The 27,761-nt window shown below is 32.8% G+C and overlaps 1 protein-coding gene and 1 long non-coding RNA gene across 2 annotated transcripts; both read right to left on the bottom strand.

Moving 5' to 3' along the window:
* Nucleotides 1-45: 45 nt before the first annotated feature.
* LOC126736269 (dual specificity testis-specific protein kinase 2) lies at nt 46-18,917 on the bottom strand. Its single transcript, XM_050440550.1, has 7 exons — nt 18,099-18,917; nt 12,496-12,617; nt 12,205-12,403; nt 11,996-12,142; nt 11,657-11,841; nt 9,061-9,254; nt 46-1,433 (listed from the first exon to the last, which is right to left on the bottom strand). Exons 1-7 carry the CDS (start codon nt 18,354-18,356, stop codon nt 574-576), a joined length of 1,965 nt encoding a protein of 654 aa, XP_050296507.1. The 5' UTR covers nt 18,357-18,917; the 3' UTR covers nt 46-573.
* Nucleotides 18,918-25,275: 6,358 nt separating this feature from the next.
* On the bottom strand, nt 25,276-27,596 carry LOC126739129 (uncharacterized). The gene is made up of 2 exons (XR_007661556.1): nt 26,561-27,596; nt 25,276-26,493 (listed from the first exon to the last, which is right to left on the bottom strand). It is a non-coding gene; the product is annotated as an uncharacterized LOC126739129 (long non-coding RNA).
* Nucleotides 27,597-27,761: the final 165 nt, after the last annotated feature.

The raw sequence follows: 27,761 nt of genomic DNA, 5'->3' as shown, positions 1-27,761 counted from the left end.
ATTTTCGCATAGGTTTCAAGCTACACGGTTTAAAAAAAAATCGGCTCAAGGTACGGGATTTTCCCCTATATTTTCCAAGATATGATAAGAGCTATTTATAGATTTCATAATTCAATGGCTGGGCGAAACATGCAACTGTAATTTTAAATAAATATTTATGTGAAACTGCGGATTTGAGGCAATCTTTTTCTTAAATGAAACTTTCTTAGTTTGGGCTGGCATAACCTAAATAAAAAATTCTCGCCTTAAGTTAAATAAACTTGAGAAGGTTCACTTTAAAAAAATTAAATAAATTCAGGACCGACTCGCGTCTAAAATAAGATACTTTAAATTAAGTGTGATTTTAGAGACCGATAGAAGACAGCGTCTTTTGTATAAATCCATCCATTGTATGTTTCAATAATTCATAAATATGCAGAAGCGTATTCGTTTGACTAAATGATTCTTTAACGTAACCGTACCTCTAACTCAATAAGAAAAATTCTCAATTAAAACCTAATAAGAACCAAATCTCAAAGTAGATTAATATGATACAACAACCAAAAACAGTTTAAAAAAAAAACAATTAATTTTTCACTTTTTATCAAACAGTTGCAACTTTGACTTTACAGCACCGTCGCAAATCACCAAACGCGAACACTTGGACCTCTGATTCACAAAGTGTAACCCAGATCCCGAGGCGACTGAATTTTGTTTTTCCAAATTCCTTCGCAGAGTAGCAATCCGGGAGCTAAGCAACGATCCAGTTTTTGCCAGCGGATGCCTTAAGGACCCCCCCTTTTTCTCAAAATACTCCACGATGGTTGAAATATTCGGTTTTAATTCAGCAAACGCCTCCGATCCGGTCAAACTGGAAATATCCTCGCTACTATCCGTGTAAATTGACGAAGCTCGTTTGCAAAACGCTTGAAGTTCCGCCGGTTCTATTTCGTCCAAAGAACGTAAGGAACTAACGGCAGTGCCGCTGTCCCATAAGCTACTCGGCGAAAGACACTCGCCGATACTCGAATAAAAACCGGATTCGCATGATCCTCTTCGCCTTAAATGCGCCGATGGAGTCTCGTTTTGGCAAAAAATCTCCGACAAGTTACTTCCGGATCCGCCTTTATAAAGCGGATGTGCGAAAGAGTTACTCTTGTTTTTACCGGTTTTTCTGGCGGCCGTAGGTGAGCCGGGTAAAGACTTGGGTGCGTCCGAAGTGGACGCGGTGACAAACGGCGAGGGAAGTTCGCAGCACGACGAGAAGTTGCCCAACAGTTTTTTAACGCCGTGGAATTGAATGAGGGCCGCGAAAGGATTTGTGGTTCGTGGGGTGTAATGAGGATCCTGCTTGCACATGGTGAACGCGTGGTGACGCGCCTTGTCGCTCGGAGAGATATACCGCGAAGGACATAAGATCGAGTTGTCTTCGGACAGTGACCGTCTGTGTACAACTGAAAAAGAAAGGCTTTATTGAGTTTTAAATGAATTGTATACTTATTTACTTATTTCCCATAAAACTAAGTTTAAATTACATCCAAATAGTTCATGCATATCTAAAAAATCACAAATATTTAACTATTGCAGCACTACGGATCGCGGGTTCTTATCTTCACAAGTCGAGAGCTTACCAATATTTTATACAGGGTGTCCGGAAAGTCAACGATAATACTGAAGGGGCTGATGGAGCAACTCATAAGCACCCAGAAAAACATAAAATGACCTTAGTAAAAAATCGATGGTTTTCGAGATGTTGGCACTTTAGTGGAAGTCACCAAAATCCTACTCTTGGATCAGATTTTCGATTGTCACGCCTTAAAAATAGATATTTTTTAGAATCCCTTTTTACTTATGCAACACTGAATAGCCATTTTACTGATCAAAGACAAACATTAAACTAAACCGCCAAAAAAATTAATAAGAAATCTATTCTAAAATAAAGTATTACTTATTTTTATTTTTTAAACTTTGAATTTGACCGCTCATACTGGACCGAAAAATTGTACGGCAACCCGGCTAATACCTTAAAAAGTTTGCCCATTTAATTTAATTTTAACATTACCCAATATGTTTTAAAAAAAGCTTTACTGTTATTGTGATAGAGTGAAAGATAAAACTCATCTACCTAATATAATTATAATAAATTTATAATTATGTTATGTTCAAAAAATCTTTTTATTTAACTTAAAAAAAAATTAAAAATCAAATAATATGTTCGAACTGTCTACCACCAACGCGAATGCAGGCGTGGCATCTTTTAATAAATGACCTATTAATCCATCTTGCATTCCTCGCAGCATTAAGATCTTGGGCTGCATCATTTATTCGCTGCCGTAATTCAGCAATATTATTTATTGGTCTTCTATAAACCTTTTCTTTTATGCAACCCCAGTAAAAAAAATCGAGGGGGTTGAAGAAAACCACCTATTTTTAAAATATATGTGTAGTATTTTATATTCGTTTGGATTTGGGATTCAGCATGTCGCGTCGCCTTTTGTCGAAAATCTTTTTTCATTTTTTTGATTGTATAACGACAGCCCTTATCATGCGCCGAGGGTTGTTTGTGTTAGCATTTCTGGGCGTTGCTTTCCGGAGATGTTTCGGTCGCGTGGTGAGGGAACGGCAGAAAGTAAAACCCAGCCATCGAAGGTACTACTTTAAAAAAATTTATTGAATCGTATTTAAATTGTGTTGAAGTGGTTTTCTGAAGATTTTCCACAGGTTAGTAAATTTAAAACTTATTAGTTTGTTTTTTTTTATTGGCAATGAATATATATATATTTTTATTAATGCTTATAAATTTTATATTTTGCGTGAATAGGAGGAAATAACTTATGCATGTATTTATCTAAAATTGTTTCATGCTGAAGAGAAAATTAATATTTAAAGTGATCGACTGAGATAATTTATTTACTGAATTTTAGGTATATTTTCGAAATTAGTTTTTTTTATTATTTGTGTGTTTCAAAAGTAAGCTAGAGCCTTGTTGGATCTAACTAAAAATTTCGACCCTGACTGAGTGAATATTCAGACGTAAATCATACCACAGATAAATAAATATATGTTTCGCGAATTTGTCCGTCTATCTGTGATAATACCTAGAATATTGACTCAACTATTCAACTCATAGCTGGGTAGCCTCCCGTATGGGACCTCAGTACCTTCTAGTGATGGCTGGATAACTAACCCAACTCTCTTCAGTTTTAAATGAATAGTATGTATGAGGAATTAGAAAGGAACAGTAAATAAATTATCTTTATTTTTTTTTGTTGTAACCGAAGGAAGAACTTATTACTCAGCATGATTCGATTTTTAGGGAATTGAGATCGAGGGTTTGTCTGCCGTGCTCTTTCCCCTCGTGAATTCCAGGCTGAGTACCGCATTATTTTTTTACATAAATAAACTAAGTAGGTGTATTATCAAGACTGCATTTTCTTTAATACCATCCTAATAATTCAAATTTCCCTAATTTTGTCTTGTCAAGCGCATCCGAGATAAGTAAAAGAGAGAGTGATTCTGTTACAAAACACAACGTAGGGAGAGTATTGGTTTCTTATTATTTTTTTTCTCGTTCGACCTTTTTCTTATTTATTAAAAACAAAACTTATCTCATCCATTCTTTATGGACGAACCTGGGTTTGTTATACTACAGGGTTTAGGTCTGGAGACCTGGGAGGCCATAAAATTGGACGGAAGTCGGCCGATCCATCTGTTGGGGTATGTTTGGTTTAAATACCGACGAACTTCATGGGCATAATATGCCGGGCAACCATCATTTTGGAACCACATTATTCGGCGACTGGCCAAAGGAACATCTTCAAAAAGAATTGGTAGATTGTTTCGACAAAAATCTAAATAAGCCTGCCAGTTCAAATTTTCTGGTAATTCGAATGGGCCAATTACACGTCCGTTTAAGATACCGGTCCACAAGTTTACTTTAAATCGGTACTGTGACCTTTCTTCTCGAATAAAGTGGGGATTTTCCAACGCATAAGTGTGCAAATTGTGCATGTTCATAAAGCCATCCTTTTTGAATGTACTCTCATCCGACTACAGTATATTATTTAAAAAATTCGGATCCTCTTCATTTTTTTTGCAACATTCTGCGGCAAAATTGTAGGCGTGGTTCGTCGTCTCGAGGCAGTAGGCTTTGCACTCGTTGAACATGATAAGGGTGATATTGAAATCGTCTAGTGATATCGTTTACTACCGATTTCGGTATCCCTGTTCTTCTTTCGATTGCTTGTGCCGAAGAAGTCGGATCATTTTCAATTTCTTCTAAAACTTGATCAACATAATCAATACGAGGTCTTCCCTCTCGAACAGGAGCATGAGGCATTCTGCCTTCGGAATATGAGCGGTGAACATTAATAAATACACGATAGTCAGGATATCGGGCCAAATTCGGATATCTTTCTTGATAAAGATTAGATGCTGCTAGAGCATTTTCTCTGCATTCACCATAAATGAGATGCATGTTTGCAGATTTTTGGGCGGCAAGGGCATAATAAATGATTAACCAATAAAACAAACAGCTCAAAGAACACAGTCCACAGGAAAATGAACTCAAAAACAAATCTAAAGCAAAAGGTAACAGAAACGTTAGGATACAAGCAAAAAAGTAGTTAGTTCACGGAATACTGTAAACAAACTAAATTCCAAAAATGTTTGTTGTTTATTGCTATGGTGATAAGAATTACCTTCGCTCTTGATTTTTTTAATTTTTAAGTTAAATAAAAACATTTTAAACATAACTTAAAAATTTGTTTAATTTTTTTACAATGATATCATAAGGTGAATTAGGGTTATTTTTTACTATAACACAATAATAGTAAACTGTTAAAAAAACATTTAGGTAATTTTAAAAAGTAGATTAAATGAGCAAAGTTTTAGGTATTAGCCAGGTTGCCGTACAACTTTTTTGGTCCAGTATGAGCGGTCAAATTCAAAGTTAAAAAAATAAAAATAAGTCTTAATACTTTATTTTAGAATAGATTTCTTATTAAATTTTTTGGCCGTTTAGTTTAATGTTTGTCTTTGATCAGTAAAATGGCTATTTAGTGTTGCATAGCTAAAAAGAGATTCTAAAAAATATCTATTTTTAAGGCGTGACAATCGAAAATCTGATCCAAGAGTAGGATTTTGGTGACTTCCACTAAAGTGCCAATATCTCGAAAACCATCGATTTTTTACTAAGGTCATTTTATGTTTTTCTAGGTGCTTATGAGTTGCTCCATCAGCCTCTTCAGTATTATCGTTGACTTTTCGGACACCCTGTATATGACCAGTTGTTACAAGACTTGATGTTTTGGACTGTTGTTATGGAACACTGAATTGAAAATTGCAGTGGCTAAATTTACAATTGCAAATCCAATCCATGATCCGTGTTAACTAATCTGCGCCTCAAATTACTGAGAAATGCTATCGCAAATTGCATCAATACACACATTTTGTACTTTTGTTTATATGCTTAGAACATTGAAAGGCTAGAATTAGTAAACAACATTATTTAAGTTCGAAATGTGCACAGGGGTAAGAGGGGTGTTTTGTTTACAAACATATTCATCGATTCTCTGTGGTCAAATTTACACGCATTTTCAAAAGAGGAAATTTTCAGCTATACCGGGTGTCTTAGAAAGTGGTTCGCCCCTAAAACTTTTTTAATTTTTAAGTTAAAAAAATGAAATTTGGTACGTCGGTGAGCACCCAAATTGGGATTGGTTGACGTATTCAGTTGTTTCTGTTACTTCTGGTTTAGCCGGAAATGACCCCAACTTTTTTATTTTAAATAGAATCCCCCAATTTTTTTGACATATTTTGATAGAAAATGACATTCTAAGAAAAGTGATACCACATACGTCAACTTTTGACACCTAACCTTTAAATTATATAATTTTTTATATTTCAATCTAGAGTGCCATGAATAATTTAAAATCATTAATTTTACATCAAGTAGTCCTAGAAAAATATAATTGAATGTCTTTTGTTTTTTTACAGCTTTCCTAGATGCGTCTAAAGTTTGCAAAATCGTATTTTCGGCTATAACCAATACCCACTCAAAGACAAGGCCTTAGTGCTTGGCGCGTGACGTCATCGATGTGGGCCACCGATTTTTAAAAACCAAGGGATTTCATATGCTAATATCAGGTTCATCAGAGTTCAGGAAAGATTCAAAGGTACGTTTTAGTTCTGGTTGAATGTCAGGTTAAATATTATGGTGTAATATTAAATGCAGACTCCCAACTCCCCTACATCTGCGCCAAAATTCAACATATGTATTTAGGTATTTTTTATTTTTTTATACCATCAAGTAGTAAAAAATGTTATTATATACACATAAATACATATATTGACTTTAAAAGCTTAAAAAGCTTAGGTATACTCCAGTTCATGTAATTTTTTAATTGCAGAAAAAGAAGCACATTTTTTCTTTGAGGTGTCAAAATCAGGAAAATAAAATTTTTGGTCTGGTTTAGAGTTAATACACATTTAAGTAAGTGAACTGTGTCAAATAGGTAAAATAATGGTCTCTGATTATCTATGGGATGAGGATAAACAATGCTAAGTTGGTCTGCAGTTGAAAAATGACTAATGACTTTCCCGTTAATAGCATTATTATCACACTATTAAAAAACTATGTACCCAATCTCCTCTAAATTTTCAATAATTGTCTTAATAAAATTATGAAGTATGTCTGATGTAATTTTGGAGATGGGAGCTATATGAACTACTTCCTTAAAGCTGGAACACACACTTGTAATCATAAAAGTAAATGCCGAGGAAGCTAGAGACTTATTATTGACTGATGTTCCAGTGATATTACCACCTTTATAGTCCATGTAAGGGTCAATATGAATTTCATCAAAAAGTAGTGTCACAAATCTCTCATGATCCTTTAGTAAACTAAACACATTTCGGGCATAAGTTTAAAACATTTTTTTTCATCTATGTGGGGATCGGTCATGTGTTTGTTACAAATACCCATTATAGTTTGAGGATGTGGTAAAATTAGGGATCCATAATCTCTTAAATACTTGTACGCATGAGGACTAATAGTATAGATTATAGAAGTCAAAATTATTGTACTACTTGAATATCTGTACCTTTCTTTTGCAGTTGTAAGCAAAGCTAATTGTTCACAAATAAAATCTAAAGCATGCACTATTTTGTTGTCTTCAATGTTTTTAAAACTTTTTAGTATGTTTGACACAAAATCGAACACACGTTTCATTTTATTTATGTCATTTGATGGTTTGGCATGATCGAGAATAGTATTGCCAAGGGTATTGGTCGCAGTCTCGGTAGCAGTATTTGGATTTAAGTCACAGTCGGGGTTGTCATTATTGGTAACATTTTCCTCCAAAGGCAGGGTAATAATAGTAAGGTCTATTGCTTCAAGTATTGCATATAAATCATCTAAACTATGGGAAGTATGGAGTTTTAAATTTTGATGTTAAAACACAAACTGGCTCGCTATATAAAAAAGTTTCAAAAGTTTCAGCCGTGGTTTTAGTAATTCTATTGTAAAAATTTTACCTGTTGGAATCTTGAACTTAATATGTATAATAAAACGTATAATAAAGTACTCTTTATTATACTACCTTCAGGAAAATGAGCTTCACATACTTTGGTGTTGTTTGTGGGCTCAAAGTCATCTCTGTGTATGGCTTTTACCCATTTTCCCCTTAGATTTAGGTATATCCTTAGGAAAACCGAAGATTTCTGTGAATTAATATTGATTTCCGTTTTAAATAGAATTTGTAGCGACTTTTTAGCATTTAGTAGCATTTGCGTAACATCTATTAAAAATCCAAGATTAACTATAAGTTGGACTCTCACCCTTACCGTCTAATTTTTAACGATAAATTGAAGAGCTTTTGACGTGATTTAACAAAAACATAAACAAAAAAAGTGTTTTTTTTTCTAGGACTACCTGATGTAAAATTAACGATTTTAAATTATTCATGGCACTCTAGCTGAAATTAAAAAACTAAATAATTTAGAGGTTAGATGTCAAAAGTTGACATATGGGGTATAATTTTTCTTAGATTGTAATTTCCTTATCAAACTATGTTAGGGGTCCCATTTAAAATAACAAAGTTAGGATCATTTCCGGTTAAACCGGAAGTGACAGAAAACAACTGAATACGCCAGCCAATCCCACGTACCAAATTTAATTTTTTTAACTTAAAAATTAAAAAAGTTATAGGGGCGAACCACTTTCCTAAGACACCCGGTATATCAACACATATAATAAGCTTAATTTAACTTATTGATGTTAGACTTTGGTTTAAAAATAAAAAGTAGAAATAGATATATGTTATTCTAAGCGCAAAAATAACATCTTCAAAGCAAAAAAAAATTATTAACATTAACATTCTTATTCCTAAAACCGCTTCTAAAAAATTTGAAATGGCAACACCGCAGGCAAAAGGTGATGTCATCTTCACAAAAGGCTTTGTGTTTACATTCGGCATTTGTGAAGTTCTGTGTTTTTTCTTTAGTTTTTGGTTGAAAAACGGCGGCGGCGTTGCAATGTTGCCTTTTTCTCTAACCTATGTTATCTACATTTATTTAACTTAGAATGTTGACATCTTATCATATTTTATGAAAAAAAATGCTTCATTTTTTATTAAAGAGGAATAGTATTGTTTTGCACCTGTCAAAATGAATGTGTAATATGTATATTATAAAGTGTGTTTTTTTGCTATTTATACATAAGCATTTGGCATCATTGCATCAGAGATGTTTCAAGCAAACAACTACCCATAGTTTCACGGTAATGCTAATTCTACCCTTTCAATGTTCTAAGTTTATATGTTTTCAATAAATATAATTTATGTAAAAAAAAAGCAGTTATCACTCATACCTTGCCTCCAAAGCTCTTTCAAACTCACGCACATACAAAAAATTACACTCTTAACATCATCAATATTATTTACTAAAACAAATAACTTGCACATTGTATTCATATTATTAACCAGTTTAATAAAAATTGTATCCCTGAAAAATCTGATGTCCGAAATAAGTAATCAGCAGCCCAAGTACGAAAAAAGCAAGAGACATGCAAACGGTACGTACTCTTTCTGTGTTGTGGTGCGGACGATTTGTGAACGATGGCGGCGTTCAGTTGTTCTACACTTTTCGCCGCGCAACTGCTAATGCTCAATTCCCGCGACGACGTGTCCTGGATCTGCATATCGGTCATAATTTCTGTTAAAGTGTTTTTGATTTCGGTGAAGGTCGGTCGACTTCTTGGTTCTATTGTACAACACCTGAAATAAGAATAATTATTGTGAAAAGAGTACAAAATTTAAATTTGCGCTTAAGTAAAAATATATGAAAAAATATACGTTCCTTGTAGATAAAGCACTAAATAAAAACCATAAAAACATATACACAATATATACAGGGTGTCCCAAATTCGAGCCTCACCATTGTGATCTCGTAAACTAGAAGAGCTACGAGGTCAGGTTAAATTGAGGCAAAGTTCTGGTGCAATCTGGTGCTCATTAAAACGCTCTTTTGAAATTTAAAAAATTCCGAAAACCGAATATTCGCGATTTCATTTTTGTTTTTTTACTCAATTTGAATAGATAAAACAAAATAAATTACTCATTCTCATTGCTACTTTCTCTATTTTACAAAATGATGTCGTCAGATTTTTAAACCGACGTTTCGTATTTGAGCTATCATTACCAAGTTTGTTTTTTAAATACGACCCTGAATTTTTAATAACGAATTTTAAGAGCCCCTTATGTTCAAAGGATGTATCGCACTTATTCAAAAATTTTATATTAACGGATATTTCCATAAGGACTCGTGTTAAAGAGAAAGACAAAAAATATATTTTTAATGGGATTAAAAACGAACACCGTTTTTTATAATAACGCATTAATAAAAAAAGCGACACACGGAATCAAACCCTGGGGCGTATATCTAACACCAATTTTAAACCTTTTATCCCCTGATGATGGACACCACTGTGTCCGAAACATGTCGGGTGTTTTGAATAACTGAATGTTTAATAAATAAGTGGAGGGAAAGTGCAGGATGTTCATTTTACCTTAACCTACGACTTTACTCCAAGTATGGACTATTTCTTCACTATATAAATATAAGTTTTGACGGAGACTACACGGACACCACCTTATTTTTATCTTGATTAGTTCTGTTGGAATTATATACCGACAACTCAAATAAATTAAAAGGAAAAAATGACTTAACAAGAACTAATTGAGATAAAAATATAAAAATAAATATTTTTTTGTTTGTTAAACACAAGCTCTTTATGATAAAGATTGAGAAATTAGCGTAGATTAGACTTTGGAATATCAAGATTACATGCCTAATCACAAACAGGCAAAGTCAGTTTTAAGAGGACTCTCACATTCCTACATTCGGTCATTAGAGTGCATAATGAAAAATATGTCACTAAAGCAAGAAAAAAAGGCTTCAAAAGAAATTTAAAAGTCGTTTAGGTCTAATTATCAATCAGACAAAACAAGGTGTTGGTACCAGTAACGATGGTAACACTGGACGAAAGTTTTCAAAATTTTGTTCTAACAGAAATAACCAGTATTGATTCAAATTAAATATTTCGCATTTTTGTTTTTTTTTAAGTTCTTGCGAGTGGTTTTTGTATTAACACTAGTCAATTTAAAAGCTAAGTATGGAAACAGATAATTTTTCTGTATATTTTATCCATGGTACAGAATGCCAGTTGGCATCCACGAAATAATCATTCATAGTTAAGTAAATAAAGAGTACCGAAGGTACCGTGAATTCATTCACGAAGAATAAGTTGACCTAAACCAATATACATATTTTCCACAATTTGACTCTAAAGAGGAGTAATTTTTTTTTTAATTTCATGTTATTTTAGGATTAGATTTTATAATATATTTAAAATAAGTAAAATTTTTATTTTGGTAGAAATTGGAAGCTTTTTTTTTAAATTTTGAATTTGAAGCAAAGAAAATTTAAATGAAAAACATTATTATTTGAAAAGTAATGTATAAATCTTTAAGTTGTTTAATATGTTAAAACCAGTAGTTAGGTAGAAATATAACATACGAATTTGTGACAACAGTTGTTGGATCTCGCCATTATAGTATATTGTATTAAAAGAAATATAAACGTACTTTTCAGCACTAAACACAATTTTTTTTTAAACCTATAAATAATGTATAAATCTACACAAATTTAACAGGTTTAAATGCCTGGAAAATTTGTTTCTTGGGGACGAGAATATACAGGGTGTGCCAACAAGGTGTACGGCTAAGATAGCGCCTTAACTATACGAGGTAGAGCAAAAAGTTCTACAGCAAAGTTGTAGGGTTGACAAAAACCTACGAACTAAAAATATTTTTATGTATACTGTGTGGGTCACAAAAAAGTTACTATAAAATATGATTTTTTTTAAATGGTACGCCCTGTATATTATGGTACTAAAATGTGAGGGAAAAAGAGTACTTTACTTTGGTATAACGTTTTTAAAATTTCCGTGCGGCGTTGCAACGTAATTTTTTTATGTTATTTTTTGCCTTTTAGAGGGTTCGTTTAAAAAATCATAATTAACTTTAAATTTATTCTGCGCCTATGAAACTTGTACCACAGTTAGTCTAGGGTACCTCCTCTAGGCTGACTATGATAATTTGTTGTATTGCTAACTTACCTAAAAGCGAGTCTCAAAAAGTCAGGTACTACATTGGGACCGCACAGTTCCGTGAATGCTAAATAATCCAAGCCGAAGTTATCAGTTCTGGGTAACTGGTCAGGGTCAGCCTCAACCCTGGCGATCAATTCACATAGCACGATGCCATAACTAAACACGTCACTTCTCTCGTCATAGTACAATCCCTACGAAAATTAAATACCATAACTTCACAATTTTCACGTAAATACATATGAAAGTCGATTGAAAACATCGGAAGACTAAGTTTAAAAAAAGACCTCAAGTAAATCATACCAGAAGTTATTTTTAAATCAAGAGTAATTTCAATTCTTGGCTAACCTTAAGGCACTCAGGCGATATCCAATATGGAGAACCGACCGTACAAAGTTTCGTTTTGCTGGCCGGGTCCGGTATCCACGTCGAAAGTCCAAAATCACCAATAACAGCTTGTCGATGACCAGATTCTAATTTTTTGATGAGGACATTCTAAAAAAATATGAATTTTACAAATATTACGGATCGATCGATTGCCTGCCGTAATAACTCACCTTACTGGTCAAGTCCCTGTGAAATATCCTTTCAGAATGCAAATACTCCATGCCGCAAGCCATATCTTTAGCAAAGCTGAGTCGTAACTGTTGAGGCAAGTTAATTGTTCGGTTTTGAATGAGCTGATCTAAAGAACCTCCGTTGCAATATTCGGTAAGGGCATGGAGCTGACCTTCGTGGACGCACACCCCCATTAATCTATTAAATATTTAGACAAAATAAGGTTTTAAACAAATAAACATATTGCGACAAAATAATAATACTGCAAGCTTTTCTATTTTTATAAGTACCTTAAGATATTAGGATGACTTAGGCGATTCATTAGCTGGACTTCTTTCAGCATGTTGCGACGATTGGACCTAAGCTGATTCATCTTCAGAACCATCACCTGACCCGTGACTTTATGGGTCACCTAAAGTAAATCAAAACCACATATTAAAGTTAGATAGTTAGAAACTATTATATACAAGCTCTGTCTTAGTGAAGTTAACTATCAAATGTACGTTTTTTTATGAAATTTCTCATATTAGCGGAAACATATTAAAAACTAAAATGTATTTCTGATAACATATGATATTTGTATTTAATATTAGCCTAAAATATGACATATTTTGCAACAAAGAAAAAATATGTTACGAAAATCCAAAAAAAAACTGCCGATTAATAAAAATCAACGAAGCCAAATAGCAGCAAATCACCACTGCGTTATATCGCCTTTTCGACTGATTTCTGGTTTGATACGTCTTGACGTAGTGCCAACTAATGTTTGACAGTCATCTGGTGTTCGCAATTCTGAAACGGTTCTTGCGAAATTCGATCTGAGCTTTTTCTTCATCATATGCCACAAGGTTTCAATCGGCGATAGATCTGGACTACTCGACGTCCATTTTAAAGCAGGAATATTGTTTTTTAACATCTAATATTTTACTTTTCTAGCTGTATGGCTAGCGGACTCCTACTATCACCCACGCATATTTCAAATCTAGCGTCATGACTCCAAATAACGGAGTTCTATTGGGTCGAAGAATTTGTGTTCTTTGACCCATGCTATAAGTCTATTTTCTATAGTCTTTTTTTCTTCTGAATCTTTGTCAGAAATCTTCTTTTTACTAAAAATTTTTTAAGTATCTTTTTGCCATAAAATACTGAATTACAAACAAATATTTAAAAAAAAAATTAAGTCTACCTTGTAACACAAAGTCTCGGTCTCAAAAGTCCCGATATAATGAATTGAACAATATTTTCAATTCATTACAATAATTAGCACACCAATTTCCCTGGGTAATTCGTTTGATGGCTCATTAGTTGGTAATCTAAATTGAACTACACAAAGTCTCGGTCTTAAAAGTATTTATTAATTCTAACAATAGGTTACATGTGTTTCGCTCATATTAAGAGCATCATCAGATCTAAAAATTAAAAATAAAGAAAGTAAATTATCTTCTTTTAAACAGAAATAGCAGTAAAGATGGCCTAAGTAAAGGGAGAAACGTTGGCATTTCTCCTGAAATAAAGTCAGTTTTATTTGAAGTCATAACTTGAGGCACTTTCTTTCCATTTTTGTCTTCAAAAATGCGAGCCTCATTTTTTTTTCGATTTTAGAGAAAATTTAGTTGGTGCTGCTTCATGATCAGAGTCGTAGAACTGGTTTTAGTTATTCTAGTAGGTGTGGTAATATGTAATAATTACACCGAAGGAATCAAAAAGAGTCTGCAGATAACCTTAAGCACCACTACAGAAATCAATATTGAGATTGCCAAATAGTTTTAATTTACTTTTTAAAGACAAGGATTCTAGGAAGCTCAGTAATTTTTGACAGAATTCATGTACATCCGCATCAGGTGTTTTGTAATTACAAACAGTATAAACGTCATAATATTTATGGTAGAAAATCGAAAATTTAAATATTTTTTCAGATAATAAATTACCAAATGTCCTTATCGCCGAGAAGGCGTTGTTAGCAGACAGTGTCATAGCACCTCCATGAGATAAATTATTTCTATTAAATCTAGTTACTATAGTATAAGTTCAAACAAACACGGCCTCGTTTATACTTAACCAATGTGCAGCCATAGTGGACAATTTCTGGAAAATTTAGCTCTTCTAATAAAAGAAATAATTCATTAGTTTTATATTTTAAGGACTAAATATTTAAGAGAAATACAATAAGCTTGGTGAGATTTTTCAGAGGGTGCTTGATCTAATCACTTCATATAGTCTATAAATTTTTGGTTTTTCTTGGGGAACTATTCGCAAAGTAGCAGCTTTGACTTTTCCTAATTTTCTGGAGTCGTAAAAATGGAAAGAAAGAAGAAATCTGCTTTAACTTCATCGAAACCAAGACTATAGGCCTTATGCAAGCAATTGTATAATTTTCGTAGAGTCTGGGTTACTAGGATGTCTCTTTGATGCTAGCATTAATTTAATATCCAATTCGGGGTTTTTGAGCAGTAGACCCGTTGTTTTGTACAATTTAATATTTCGAACTTTATACCTCGATTTGTTAATACTGTCAGCAACTTGGGATCAGCCAAAAGTTGATTTAAACGTCAAAATCGGCTTCTTAGCAACGTAAAATGTTTGTTTTACAAAGCCTACCTTTATTTTATCAAAGGGCATAAACTTAACTCAACTTTTTTTAAATTTAATCTTTTAATTAATTTTTAATTTTATTCAACTTAAGTTGTCTCCATCATGTATCTTGCAATTCGCAAAATGAGAGTGTTGAAAACAAGAGAATTTAAATGCTTTAAAATAACTATGTCGGTTTTTTTCTCTTGCCATGAACATTTAAAGAAACTAAAAATATTATATTATCATGTTTTGGACCATCTTCACTAAGACAGGGCTTGTATATCACAGTGCCAGGAAGACAATTGTAATTTTTTTATTATGGAATATCATTTAATCTTTTTTCTAATCTTTTATAAGGCCCATGATTGTTCTACTTATTGTATTATTAAGGGTTCTTAAAGTCAACGAAAAAAAGGATACTGATGAGTTTTTAGTGTGAACAATATGAAGTTTTTGATCTAAAATCTATGTACAAAAGAAAATAAATTATTTTCTTTAAAAATTGAGAGCCATTATCACCAATTATTTACCTATTCACTTATTTACTATTTCTTGCTACAAATCTGAATAATCAAATACATATTATGATACTATACAGGGTGTCCCAGACAAAATAGTCCATCCTTAAAATCTTAAAAAATAAATTGTTTAGCCAAAAACAGCCGAACATCAAATTTGAAATGAAACACATCATATTGAGAGTACTTGGACATACTTGATACTTTCTATACTTTGGTGCTTTTTATATTTTACTATTCATTTATAGTATATTTTAGATAAAATGTTAACTATACAGTTTTCTCTTTGTTATGATTAATTTTGATAATGTGTGTAAATTTTATGGTAAAGTGTTTTAGATGTTATGTTTGTTTGAAATTTGAAATTTAAAGTGAATTTGGAATTTTTTAGTTTTTAGGATGCTTGTACACAAGATTTTGTTGTCTTACGTAATATAGCACATTTTCTTTCTTTCTTTCTTTCTTTCTTTCAAAGTTTGTAAATAATTTTGTAATTTGCTAATTGCCATAGATAAATTATTAAAAAGTTAAATTTAATTAGTTAATTTATTAATTTGATGTCTTTCCCACAATTTATCAGCTGTCATGACATCATTTAATCATATTTCTGATAATGAAACCCTTGAAAATATCACTATTGTATTGTCATGTCATTGCAGCATTGTTTTTGGTGCTCATTTCTAAGAAATATACTCAATAAAATATACAATATATTAACAAAACATTTCACCAAAATTTTAAATGGATGTTTTCAGTTGAATCAGTAATATCACATAAAAAAACTGTTTATTTACATTCATTTTTGTATGTCTAGTTGAAATGTAGAGATATATCTAGTTCGTATTTATAGATTCAGATCTACTTATAAGGTGGCTTGTAAATCATACTACTGATTTCTATGACAATGACCCATTTGATTATTAAAATAAAGTACTCTTTCTGTTAATAGGTATTAGGCTAATATGAGATGATTTATTATGCAATACTCCAGCATACTAAATATACTCTAAATATACACTTTAAATCTGAAATAAGAAAACAAAAACAAGAATATCTATATTATGAAGTTCACATACTTGTTACAAGTATGAACAGCTACAAGGCCACTAATAGATACTAACTTAACATACCATAAAAAGTACTGTAATAAATAATAAAAGGAGATAAAAAAATTAGCAAATACACAATGCACATAATAATGCAGAAATTACCCACACTAATAAAATACAATAACAAATACTCAACACATCACTGATCAGTTCAGTTCTGTTTCAGTTTATATAGTATTCATTTTTTAAACTGATTCAGACTAGTTGAATCAATGTCAATAAGTTAAAATATTCACAAAGGTTATAAATGGGAGAATTTTTATAAAGATTGGTTCGTGGATAAGCCAGATAAAATACTAATGGTTGGCGAGTGTTTTGTTTAAAGCAAAAGGTAACTGACTAAGAATCTCAAGATAATCTATTTTGTATCTCAGTATTTTGAAAAGAGTGCAGAAAAATATTCTAATTCTTCTCTTACTCAGAGAGTCTATCAAAAACCTGAAACAAATAACCATTATTACAGCCTCTCTGGGGATATATATGAAATTTCCTAAAATACATGCACTTCAAAAACTTCCTCTGAACGCCTTCACCCATTGCCACCCACATACTGTACTGAGGGACCAAATACTGGACCCATATTCCAAGATTGGCAAAACTAAGCTATCAAAAAGATGAAAACTGAATCTGAAGGAAACACTTGAAATCACCAGAAAACAATAATCCCCTTGCTTTTTTAATATCTCAAGTCAGACCGTTCACACCAGCCAAAAACAAGAGTGGTCCAAAATTGGAGCCCTGTGGAGCACCAGAAGTATTTTTAAAGATACATGACTTGGAATCTTTAATTTCAACATATTGAAACCTACAATTGAGATAAGACTGAATTAGGCAAGTAATAGAAGGAGACACATCTAAATCCAATAAGGATTTCAGGATTGTACAGTGTCTAATGTTGTCTCTATCAAATGCTTTCTCAATATCCATATAGATAACATCAACCTGGGATTTTCCATTAATAGCTTCATGAACATATTGACAGAATGAAACAAGATTAGTGAAAGTTGATTTTTTGGGCAAGAACCCATGTTAATGTGAAGTAATGTGACCAGATATTTCATTAAATAGGTGTTCAAAGATAATCAATTCCAAGACTTTAGAAATAAAGCTCATAATAGTAATTGGGCAATAATTTTTAATTTACTCTCTAGAGCCAGATTTGTATATAGGAATTATTTTGATAGTGTTCTACTTATCAGGATAAATTGAAGTTTGGAAAATATTATTAAAAAGATATCCTAGTGGATTCAACAAATGATCATGGCAACCCTTCAATATATAAGCTGGAATGTTTGTAATATCTAGACCAATAGCCTTGTTCCCTTTAATTTTGATGATGGCCTTTATATTCCCATATTCAGAGACCAGTAGACCACAAAAAAGGGCATGGGTTTAAAAGGCAAGCATGTTAAATTGTTATCATTAATAGGTATACACAGACTTCAAAAAATTTGTGAACCCATCTGCAATCTCTTGAGAACCTGAATAAATCCTGTCCCCAAGTGTCATTTCCTCCATAATATACGCCGAATCTTTCAAGGATTTCACAAAATATTCTTTAATTTTAGATTTAACAGGAGCTCATGTAGAATGGTATCCAGATTTCCAGTAGAAAGATCTGGATTTTCTTGATTTAAGATAAAGTTTATACTTAAGCTTTATAAATATAAAAGTATAAGAAAATGAACTTACCTTAAATACTTCTGAAAAGAACCCAGACCCAATTTTCTCCTTATGGAAATCATCAAGTCTATGTAATGCTGACACAGCATGTTTTAATGCCTGGCAAGAGGATCCCACTCTCAATTTATCACACCTAGTCCTTGTGGGTTCTGATAACTCATTGTTGGGGCAGAACTGTTTTTCATAATCAGTATCTTTTGGATCACATGGGGTGTCATACATACAAAAATTTGTTGGACTCCCATCATTTTTATTAACGGGGTACATTATATCACTGTGTAAGCCTATGTGTCATTAACCAATTTCGTACATATTTCTGTACGGGTTATAGATTTGCTATAAGTCCTCTTGTTGCACATACTTTAAATTTTACCAATTATATTAACATCACTTTCAAAAAGAGATGACAACTTGATGCCAGTTGGTAATGTAGGTAATGGTTGTCAAAATAAAAAAAATAGTGGCTTTTATTCCTGGGTGCATAAAAACTTCCACCTGGTAACGGAGCAGAAGTCCCGTATTTTTCTAAAATCGGTATTTTATCCAGAATCGGTCTCGCACTTAAATAAATTTAATTTTAGAAATTTGAGGGGACTGTCATCAACCCAAAACGCAAGATGAACAAACAAGAAATTGTTGGTGGATATTGGGCAGGTCCTGGGCGTTTTTTAGAACATCCATGGATTTCCCTGAGCACAAATTACAAATTAAAGGTCAGAACCGATTAACTTCACCACTTTTTACAGTATTTTACTACTTTTTTACGGATTATTTACTAAGGATAATATTATAAATACAATGACAACTTTCTCCAATCAGCTGCCAATTCTGCCATATTAGAATTTTCAGCCATATTTCCTTCATGTGCATTAAGTTACAATATACGTCCTGTAAGGGCGTATCCACACGCAGGAATTAAAGCTTAGGATGACAGCATACAAACCTGAATTGATCAGGTTTATTAGATAGTTTTCAAAAATAATAAATGAATCCTTTTACTCAGTGGTTTACACACTGGTAACAAGCTACTATAATAGTACATATATAGTAGTAATAGTAATAGTATGGTAATAATAATAGTAATAGTAATAGTCCTATAATAGTACATATATTATAGCACTGATAATATTGAGGCGTTTTTCCGTTTCGTTAGGTGTGAATTAAAAGAATCAATACATTAAAATAGTCACCTAATTTATTACACACTTACACTACTAAATAAATAAATAAATAAATAAATAAATAAATATGCCTTTTATTTTTAAAATTACATAAACATGGCTGAGAAAAAAAAACATTATTAAAAAGCTGAAAAAAAAACATTATTAAAAAAAAGTAGCATAAACCACTGGCGCAGTCTAGCTTTAAAGAGCTACTCTACTGAACCAGAAGCTATACTTTACCATCAGTAAATAAATTAGGTAGTTAAAAAAAAAAAAATTATCTTAGGCAAATTAATTAGTAAATTACAATAAATTATTAATTAAATATTACAATTAGAAGAAACTAGAAGAAACTTGCATAACAAACATTAAATTTGCCAGAAAAATTGCACAAATAACAAATAACAAAAGCCACTAAAAAAAATCTCCATTGATTTGCAAATTAAATAGATGTTCCTTGAATTTTATTTTAAAAGATTGAATTGATAAATTAATTAGGTTTGTTGGTACTTTATTAAAAATATTTGCTGCATTATAAGAATATGACCTCTGAAACATGGCACTATGATGAAGTGGAACCGTAATTCTTTTAGAAAACCTTATATTTAAACCATGAACAGTGTCCCGAAAAATTAGTCTTTCTTTAAGGGAGACAGGGGAAGATGTGTCATTAATTATTTTCAATAAAAACACTGCAAAATGTAATATCCTGCGCATATCCATTTTAAGCCATCTAATATCTCTATATAAATAAGATACATGGTCAAATTTTCGGAGTCCATAAACAAATCGAACGCAAGCATTTTGGACCCTTTGAATTCTTACCCGACTTTCCAAATCTAGGCAAAACCCATAAACTACGTCAGCATAATTAAAATGAGACAGTACAAGGGATTCACATAATTGTTTTCTTAACTTTACATTTAACATATGGCGGTTATTATACAATGTTTTCAGGGACATAAAAGTTCTTTGAAAAATTTTTTTAAGGTGTTCCTTAAATCTTAATTGTTCATCCAAAATAACCCCCAAGTTTTTACCGTTGTTTACAAATTCCAATCTTATATTATCGAAATTAATATTTATATTAGATTTTAAAAACTCTCTTTGATTTTTGTTACCAAATATCATAAGCTGGGACTTATTAGGATTTAATTTTAAATTGTGATTTTTTGAGTTTAAGCCTAGTGCTTGCAGGTCTTCATTTATGAGTGATTCGGCCTCTTTATAGTCGCTGTAATCAAAACAATAATAAATTTGCGTATCATCAGCAAATGCCTGAAGCTTACAATATTTAAGCGATTTTAAAACATCTGAGGTATACATTATAAAAAGCAAAGGACCCAAAATAGAACCCTGCGGTACTCCACAACTAATACTTACTTGTTCAGACTTTCTGTTATCGGAAAAAATCGTTTGATATCTATTAGACAAATAGGATTTTAAAAGCAAATAGGAGTTATTATTAAAACCGTAATACTTAAGCTTAGCGCACAACAAATTATGGTTAATGGTGTCAAACGCCTTAGAATAATCCAACAGCACTAAAACGGTATGCATGTTTTTATCACAAGCTCTAAATAAGTCATCAGTTACATTACAAAGTGCTACCGAAGTGTTAAAATGTTTCCTAAACCCACATTGTGAATTTGGTATTATTTCATTAGATAAGCAATAGTTATATATCTGATTATAAAGAATTCTTTCAAAAATTTTCGAAACGGCAGGCAAAATACTTATAATGCGAATGTCATTAAGAGTTGTAGGAGTAGACATTTTAGGCAAAGGTTTTCCCATTGAAGTTTTCCATTGATCAGGAAAGTAACTTATCTCTATGCAACAATTTATAATGTGGGTTAAGTACAAGTCAACAAAGGGGCTACAATACTTAAGCATTAATGAAGAAATTTCATCGGTACCTATCGCTATTGTTTTTATATTATTTAAAATTTTGTTGACCTCATCCGGACTCGTTAAATGGAAACTAAACATATTCGCATCTCTATAAAAGTTATTATTATAATAAGACGTTTTTTCCTCACAGCCTGGATTGACTTGCGCAGTTAAGTCAAAAAAATTACTTATCTCATTGGGATCAGAGAGAAACGACGGAATTAGACCATCCTTATTCTTACTAATATTAAAACTTTTTAGTGCATTCCACAGCTGACTCGGTTCTCTTTTATTTAAAAAAAGTGAATCGATATACTTCCTCTTCTCTCTCCGAACCCGAGACAAAGTAAAATTTCTTAAACCTTTGTAAGTATTCCAATCTTCCAATAGTTTTGACTGTTTGAATATACGCAAGGCATCGTCCCTTTGTCTCATAAAGATTTTTAGGTTTTCTGTGAGCCATGGTGCTTTAGGCTTAGTAATGCGAGATTCTCGGACAGGCGCATGCCTATCGAAAAGGGTTAAAATAAAATTATTAAACATAGATATCTTCATATTAATGTCATTTTCGTAAAAAATATTATCCCACGGCAAATTCTGCATGTCTGCATTGAAATTGTATACATTAAAATTTTTAAAACAACGGTACCTAACAATTTTTTGACTGCAATTTATTTTTGCTAAATTTAATTCACAATATATAATTTTATGGTCGGATACGGCATCAGCCGATAACACACCCTTATTAGAAACCAACAGCACATTAGAAACAAATATGACATCTAAAAGAGTACTTACATTTGCCGTTACTCGTGTGGGCTCTTCATTTACTTGATGTAGGTTGTAGTTTTCAAAAAGTGTAGTAAGTGGATTTTGAAGACTCAATAAATTAATATTAAAGTCCCCTAAACAAAAAGTTTCTTCTACAGCAGGATAAAGACATGAAAATATATTATCAAAGTCAGCGGTTAATGCACTAAAATTTAGCGTTGGTGGCTTGTAAAAAACACAAAAGCCATAATACTTTTCCCAACCTAATCTTAAAAACAAGGTATTCAAGTTTAGGATTAATATTAAAATCAAAAGTCAATATATCAACTTCATATGTATATTTAACAAAAGCAGCCACACCTCCCCCCTGCCGACCCTATCTTTTCTAAACATTTGGTAACCCGGAATCTTAAATGCGTCAGAATCATCCCCCTCAGACAGCCAAGTTTCAGACAACAAAAATATCTCAAAATTATTTGCTTCTATCATATCACGTAATTCAGCAAAACCCGTAAAGATAGATCTTACGTTTAAGTGGCCAACTTTGAATTTACTAGTAGTCATCATCCAGTAACCAATTTGATTCTTATTAACAATAATATATGTATGTATAATTATAGGAAAAATGCGGAAAAATTTAATGTTATGCAAGCTCGAAAATATATCAGTGTTTCCCTATACAGGTATATATAGATAATAAATAGCTTAGCCTAAAAACAAAACAATAGAAAACAAAATAGAAAAAACAGCGCTTCCACACAATGCCCCGGGATTATTTTGTAAAAAATAATATGTATTCATATTGAACCAAAACCAAGCAAAAAAATTAAGCAAAAATCGTAATAACTTCATGCAATTAAATAAATTAAACAACAAAAAAAAAAAAAGGAAAAAACTGTTTCTTATCCCAAACAACACAAAATAAAATTGTAATTATGATTAAGTTATTGGTTAAAAAGTATTTTCTTACCGAAAATCGAAATTGCATGAGTATTGATAACAATAACAAAACGTATTAAATTACTGTCCATTATTAAGCTAAGCAGACTTTATTTTAATTAAGTCACTTTCACTAGGTATACGATGCACTTTATTGTTAAACTTAGTATAAATAACTCCATTCAGGACCCATGCGTTTTTGACACCAAACAAGTCAATGGCCTTATTAAGTAGAGAAAGGCGATTTTTAGTTAAATCTTCCTTAATAAATATATTACTGTTTTTCAAATTTTTGCGACCTTTTAGTACCGAAACACGAGCCATATCACTACCGAAGTTCACGAGAACTGCAGGAGGACTATCATTGCGTGCCTCATCATATCAGTCGAATCACGTCACGACTACCAGAAATATTTATTTACTACTATTTACGTCCGATTTAAATATCGCGCCAGTATTCCGAACAGCACTGCACTAAACTGCCTCCCAGCAGCGATGCGGCTCCTTTTATACTCAGCTAACCATGTTTCCGTAATCCAGGTTAAAATAAAAACTCTAGGAGTGCAATAAAATTAATTGGGAGGTTATGAAGAACTCCTCTGACCCCCTAAATGAATTTAACATCAATCTCTCTAAGCTATTAGAAAAAAATTTTCCTTTGAAAATAATAAAAAAGAGATCATAACAAACGGAATTAAAATAGCTGCAAAAAACTTGGATTTTTATATACTCTGAGAAAATATAATCCTTCAGCGTTTATATGTAACCTTTTACTTAAATATAAGTCTATATACCGAAAAGTTATCAAAACAACAAAGAGGGCCTTTTTTTATAATAAAATTTACAATGCAAAAAACAAATCAAAAGAAATTTGGCAAATAGTTAACGACTTAAGGGGAAGCTGTAATAAAAAGAATTTTTATCAAACTGATATGGATCCAGATACTCTTAGTGATTATTATTGTACAATTGCGGAAAAATTGGCACATAATATAAGTTCTAATATTGATCCAATGTCTTATTTAAAAAACATATCTGTACGGGAATCATTTTGCCTATATCATACAGATTCAAGAGTTTAAGAGTATTTTAGGAAAAATTTTAAACAAGAATTCTACTATAGGTATTGACGGTATTTCTGTGAGACTATTTTGTAACCTTCCTGACTCAGTACTTGCAGAGCTCTCTGAAATTATAAATATCTCCTTTGACAAAGGTATCTTTCCTAAGCGCTTGCGTACAGCTTTCGTAAATCCACTTTTTAAAGGGGGAAACTCTACTGAACCTTCAAGTTTCCGACCCATCTCAATGTTGCCAACACTCTCAAAGATTGTCGAAAAAAATTGTTAAAATTAGGATGTCTTCTTTTCTAGAAATACATAATTTATTAAATAAAAATCAATTTGGTTGCCGGGATAAGAACAGTAGTAGTGATGCCATTTTTAATCTTTTGGAAAGACTGTACTTGGGTCTTAATGAAGGACAGATGGCTGCAGCAGTGTTTTGCGATTTTTTTAAGGTATTTGACTGTGTCGATCGCGGAATACTACGGCAGAAGTACTATTAGTTAGTAGTTGGTGGGCAACACGAGGTTTAATCTATGCGCAGAATTGATTCTGGGGTTCCACAGGGGTCAGTACTTAGTCCTACTCTCTACTCTTTCTTGTTTACATAAATGAGCTAGCTTTCATCAGCATGAATGAATTCCATTACATTGTTTTCTGATGATACCACAATATTGTGGCTCGAAACAAATATCACTACATTGGCAGAAACAGTTCGGAAGGATATAAGCAATATTAAAAGATGGTGTGATGCAAACAAACTTACATTGAACGTCAGCAAAACAAATTTAATTATGTTTCTAGGGTTTATTGTTAGTCCTTCGTTAAATGGGGAAGAAATCGCAAAAGAAGGCTGCGCCAAATTTTTAAGCATTTCTATTAATTCTGCCTTAAAGTTTAATCTCCATATATATTGCGATGCTTAGAGGTTGTCCTCTGCCTGTTATGCCATAAGACTCGTTCGCACTGAACAAGATGGAGATTCGTCAAAAAATTTTTATTTTGCATTAGTTGAGTCACATCTGATATATGGTATAGTTTTGGGGTTTTGCAAGTTTGTATCTCTTGCAGTCAGTTTTTGTTTTGCAACATTTTTATGTGGGGCAGGTTTTGGCGACCACTGTAAGCCACTTTTTCAAGAACAAATACTAACAGAGCTAGTTTCTTAAGAAGTACGGGGGGAAGGGTTAATGAGTCTCACACGAATGCAAATACAACAAGATTTAATTCTAATAACTTGAATCTGAGCATCCCGAAGAGTGCTCTTACGAAAAATTCAATCATCTATAAGGGGATCAAAATATACAATCACTTGCCTCTAAAATATAAAAATATCAGTAATGATAAGCGGTTAAGTAAGGTAGTTAAGACATTTTTATTGAGTAAAGCATATTACAGCTTGGATGAATTTTATAAGGACTAAAGATGATTTTAATGAAATACTTGTTTTGTTGTCTATGGCATGTATGTATTGTATTGACTATTCAAAGGTTTTATTAGTTTCACATGCCACCAGGGGGCTTTTTTGAACATTCCGACAGAAATTGTAAATTCTGTCTGAATCATCCTCCAGTTCTTACTTCCAGACTTATCGGCTACCGACCCCGCAGGCGAGTTTGGAAATTGCTAGACTTCTTAGATTCTCGGCAACAACTCCTCCTTTATACAACACAAAGCGTCCTAAATGTCCTTCTGGTATGAAGCTTCTTTCGTAACCAGGTAGAATATCTATTAGTCTCTTTATCGATTATCTTGAGTGCTTTTCCGACTCTGGGGTTAGACAGACGCAGGTCTTAAAGTTTACCGAACTTAATACGGAAAATGAATAAGAATTGTGTAGCTAAATCCTTAGCTACACAATGTGCCAGAGCATACTCAGCTGGAGCAGTAATGGTGATAATAAAAGAAACCTGCAACCTGGTAGTCAGTTCTAGTAAGACAGCCCTCAAATAAACATGTTCTTAGCAGTTACCATTGAAGGACAAGGAGAACATAGAAGGCAGGATCATCGTCTACTACCAAAATGTTAATGGACTTCGAACCAAGCTCACTGAACTGGCTCAGATGCTCTTTGGAACTTCGCTTACACCTGGTCTTATGGATTCTGAATTTGGTTTAGAATCATATTGCATATATCCCAGAGATCGAAATATCTTACCCACTAATAAAAGCTGAAATAGAGGAGTCATCATTGTAATTCGCAATAATATTAAATCAGATTTGGTGACGCAGTCGCGGATGAGCTATACTACTATCTGGCTCAGTTCAGCTAAAAAGAAATTGAATATAATGTTCTGGCATTTACCTCCCACCTGACCAACGTATTAATGAGTACTTTACCATTTCAGAATTTATTCGGTATACAAATTTTTTTACCCATTTCATATTTAATTCCAGGTATTACGTAAACCATATCATATTTTGTAATTTTTTTCAAATTATTTAGAGCATCCAATATCTCTAGATTATACAGGGTGTTTCAGAACTATGGGATCAAACTTCTAGGGGTTGTTCAGTGCAACAGTAGAATCCATTTGAGTATAGGAACCCATGTGTCACTACGCCACTACGGCCCTAAGACGCGTTTAAATTTTGAAAAAATATTAATTACCTAAATAGGATCTGATGTATTTATTTTTACCTTTTGTATATGATACCATCACAAGAATTGTTCAAAATGTCTTCCTCCAACCTCAATACACCGATTGAAACGCCGCACATGATTTCGGCAGACTACACTAAAAATTTGATCCTCGTTTTGAATGATTTCAAATGCTGCTGTTATTCGTCCAATTAAGTCTAGCTCTGATTCTACTGGAGTTTCGTAGACTAAAGACTTTACATGTCCCGACAAGAAAAAATCGAGCGACCTTAAATCGGGTGACCTAGGAGGCCAAGAAACTGCTCCACCTCTGGCAATCCAACGGTGCCCAAACCGCTGAGCCAAATACTCGCGTACTTGTACAGCAAAGTGAGCCGGTGCTCCATCATGCTGAAACCACATTTGCTGTCTAACGTTTAGTGGAACATTTTCAAGGAGTTCTGGGAGAACTTCCTCCAAGAAACGCAGATAAATAGGTCCTGTTAATTGTTCCGGTAGAAGGTATGGCAAGCAATTAAATAATGATCAACAATGCCTGCCCATACATTAACAGATCAATGATTCTGATGTTTTCTTGGAAAAATTGCATAAGGATTTTCTTCGCCCCAAACATGGCTATTCCTACTATTAAAAATACCGTCTCTTGTGAAAGAGGCTTCATCGGTCCACAAAACATATCGTAAAAAATTTGGTTGTGCAATGATGTGATCCAAAAGCCATCGACACAATTGAACTCTAGGATGATAATCGGCTGGAGTCATACCTTGAACTTTCTGGAAGTGGTAAGGATGGAGTTGTTGCTCGTGTAGTACCCGCCAGACAGAAGCGTTACTCGTATTCATATTCTTAGCGACGTCACGTGTGCTATTTGATGGTCGGCAACTCGCTGAAGCACCTCTTCTTCAAATTCGACCGTTCTTACGGTTCGAGCAACACCAGTATCATGCATCTTGATCTTAAACATGCCTGTCTCAGCGAGCCGCCGATGAACCGCAATAAACTTTTTGTATCCAGGATGCTGTCGTTCGGGATAACGTTGAGACAATCATGAGACAACCGCGATGCTGCTCGTGCATTGCAGTTTGTAGCTCCGTATGCCAAATGCATATCCGCCAATTCTTGATTGGTAAAGTTTTCCATTAGCAATAAACGTTTAAAAATTTTAAGCTATAAAATTTTTAAACATGACATTGATAAGCGTTGATTTTAAACAATTGTTGTTATGGTATCATGTACAAAA

Source organism: Anthonomus grandis, chromosome 1 (genome assembly GCF_022605725.1).
Source record: "Anthonomus grandis grandis chromosome 1, icAntGran1.3, whole genome shotgun sequence".
In the NCBI taxonomy this organism is placed as follows: domain Eukaryota; kingdom Metazoa; phylum Arthropoda; class Insecta; order Coleoptera; family Curculionidae; genus Anthonomus; species Anthonomus grandis.
This window is presented reverse-complemented; position numbering and strand designations above follow the sequence as displayed.

Excerpts from the sequence above, each read along its gene's own strand:
- LOC126736269 (XM_050440550.1), bottom strand. The coding sequence starts at position 18,356 with ATGTACCCCGTTAATAAAAATGATGGGAGTCCAACAAATTTTTGTATG. Across the intron at positions 9,255-11,656 it reads TTTTTGAGACTCGCTTTTAG|GTGTTGTACAATAGAACCAA; the intron begins GTAAGTTAGCAA and ends TTCTTATTTCAG. Across the intron at positions 1,434-9,060 it reads CGCACCACAACACAGAAAGA|TTGTACACAGACGGTCACTG; the intron begins GTACGTACCGTT and ends TTTCTTTTTCAG.